The sequence below is a fragment of the Oncorhynchus gorbuscha genome, unplaced genomic scaffold (genome assembly GCF_021184085.1).
Source record: "Oncorhynchus gorbuscha isolate QuinsamMale2020 ecotype Even-year unplaced genomic scaffold, OgorEven_v1.0 Un_scaffold_4815, whole genome shotgun sequence".
Classification (NCBI taxonomy): domain Eukaryota; kingdom Metazoa; phylum Chordata; class Actinopteri; order Salmoniformes; family Salmonidae; genus Oncorhynchus; species Oncorhynchus gorbuscha.
The window spans coordinates 25,001-26,875 of record NW_025748752.1 but is presented as its reverse complement, the minus strand read 5'-3'; the positions used below and the strand labels follow the sequence as shown (position 1 = coordinate 26,875).

General features: G+C 48.9%; 1 protein-coding gene across 1 annotated transcript in view; it reads left to right on the top strand.

Annotated features, from left to right (window-relative positions):
* Nucleotides 1-1,122: 1,122 nt before the first annotated feature.
* Nucleotides 1,123-1,875, top strand: part of LOC124028761 (voltage-dependent L-type calcium channel subunit alpha-1C-like) — a gene marked incomplete at its 3' end in the record, with an annotated part of 12,442 nt that continues 11,689 nt past the window's right edge. The window contains exon 1 of the mRNA XM_046340733.1: nt 1,123-1,302. Coding sequence (XP_046196689.1) covers nt 1,133-1,302 — 170 coding nt within the window. The remainder of the gene's footprint in view (nt 1,303-1,875) is intronic.

The window sequence follows — 1,875 nt, the reverse complement described above, 5'->3', positions numbered from 1 at the left end:
GGGTAACAGTAATAACCAGCCTGTGATAGAGAAGGGTAACAGTAATAACCAGCCTGTGATAGAGAAGGGTAACAGTAATAACCAGCCTGTGATAGAGAAGGGTAACAGTAATAACCAGCCTGTGATACAGAAGGGTAACAGTAATAACCAGCCTGTGATAGAGAAGGGTAACAGTAATAACCAGCCTGTAATAGAGAAGGGTAACAGTAATAACCAGCCTGTGATAGAGAAGGGTAACAGTAATAACCAGCCTGTGATAGAGAAGGGTAACAGTAATAACCAGCCTGTAATAGAGAAGGGTAACAGTAATAACCAGCCTGTAATAGAGAAGGGTAACAGTAATAACCAGCCTGTAATAGAGAAGGGCAACAGTAATAACCAGCCTGATAGAGAAGGGTAACAGTAATAACCAGAGAAGGGTAACAGTAATAACCAGCCAGTGATACAGAAGAGAAGGGTAACCAGCCGGTGATATAGAAGGGTAACAGTAATAACCAGCCTGATAATAGAGAAGGGTAACAGTAATAACCAGCCTGTGATACAGAAGGGTAACAGTAATAACCAGCCGGTGATATAGAAGGGTAACAGTAATAACCAGCCGGTGATAGAGAAGGGTAACAGTAATAACCAGCCTGTAATAGAGAAGGGTAACAGTAATAACCAGCCTGTGATACAGAAGGGTAACAGTAATAACCAGCCTGTGATACAGAAGGGTAACAGTAATAACCAGCCGGTGATAGAGAAGAGTAACAGTAATAACCAGCCTGTGATAGAGAAGGGTAACAGTAATAACCAGCCGGTGATAGAGAAGGGTAACAGTAATAACCAGCCTGTGATAGAGAAGGGTAACAGTAATAACCAGCCTGTAATAGAGAAGGGTAACAGTAATAACCAGCCGGTGATAGAGAAGGGTAACAGTAATAATCAGCCTGTAATAGAGAAGGGTAACAGTAATAACCAGCCTGTGATAGCGAAGGGTAACAGTAATAACCAGCCTGTGATAGAGAAGGGTGACAGTAATAACCAGCCTGTGATGCAGAAGGGTAACAGTAATAACCAGCCTGTGTTAGAGAAGGGTAACAGTAATAACCAGCCTGTGAAACAGAAGGGTAACAGTAATAACCAGCCTGTGATGAGGGATATGTCAACAGTCCTTCATCCTGATTCATTCTCCTTCCTTCTTTCCCTCTACCTGTCCATGTGTTCCCCAGTGAGCATGCCGGCCAGTGAGAATGAGTCAGTGAACACTGACGCCACTCCAGCAGGAGATATGGAGGGAGAGACCTGCTGTACCCGGCTAGCGTAAAGTACCTCAACCCACCCTCACCCTTTACACCTACAGTCTCCGTCTCACCTATTAGCTAACCCCCATTTTCCCTTAGTCACACTCACCCTACCTCAAACCTGCACTTTCGCCTCTCGCCCTTACCCTTCCACCACCTCCCTCTCCCTCCCTTAACAATTCCTTCCCCTCCCTTCCCTTCCTCCCCCTCCCTCCCCCTTCCTCCCCCTCCCTCCCCTTCCTCCCAGTCCCTTACATTTCTCCCCCTCCCTCCCCCTTCCTCCCTCCCTCCCCCCTTCCTCCCAGTCCCTTACAGTTTCTCCCCTCCCTCCCCCTCCCTCCCCCTTCCTCCCAGTCCCTTACCGTTTCTCCCCTTCCTCCCCTCCCTTATCTTCCTCCCCTCCTCCCCCTTCCTCCCCCTCCCTCCCCCTTCCTCCCAGTCCCTTACAGTTTCTCCCCCTTCCTCCCCTCCCTTATCCTTCCTCCCTTCCCTCCCCCTTCCTCCCTCCCTTATCATTCCTCCCCCTCCCTATCATCCTTCCTGTTCATTCCTCCCCCTCCCTTATCCTTCCTCCCCCTCCCTCCCCCTTCCT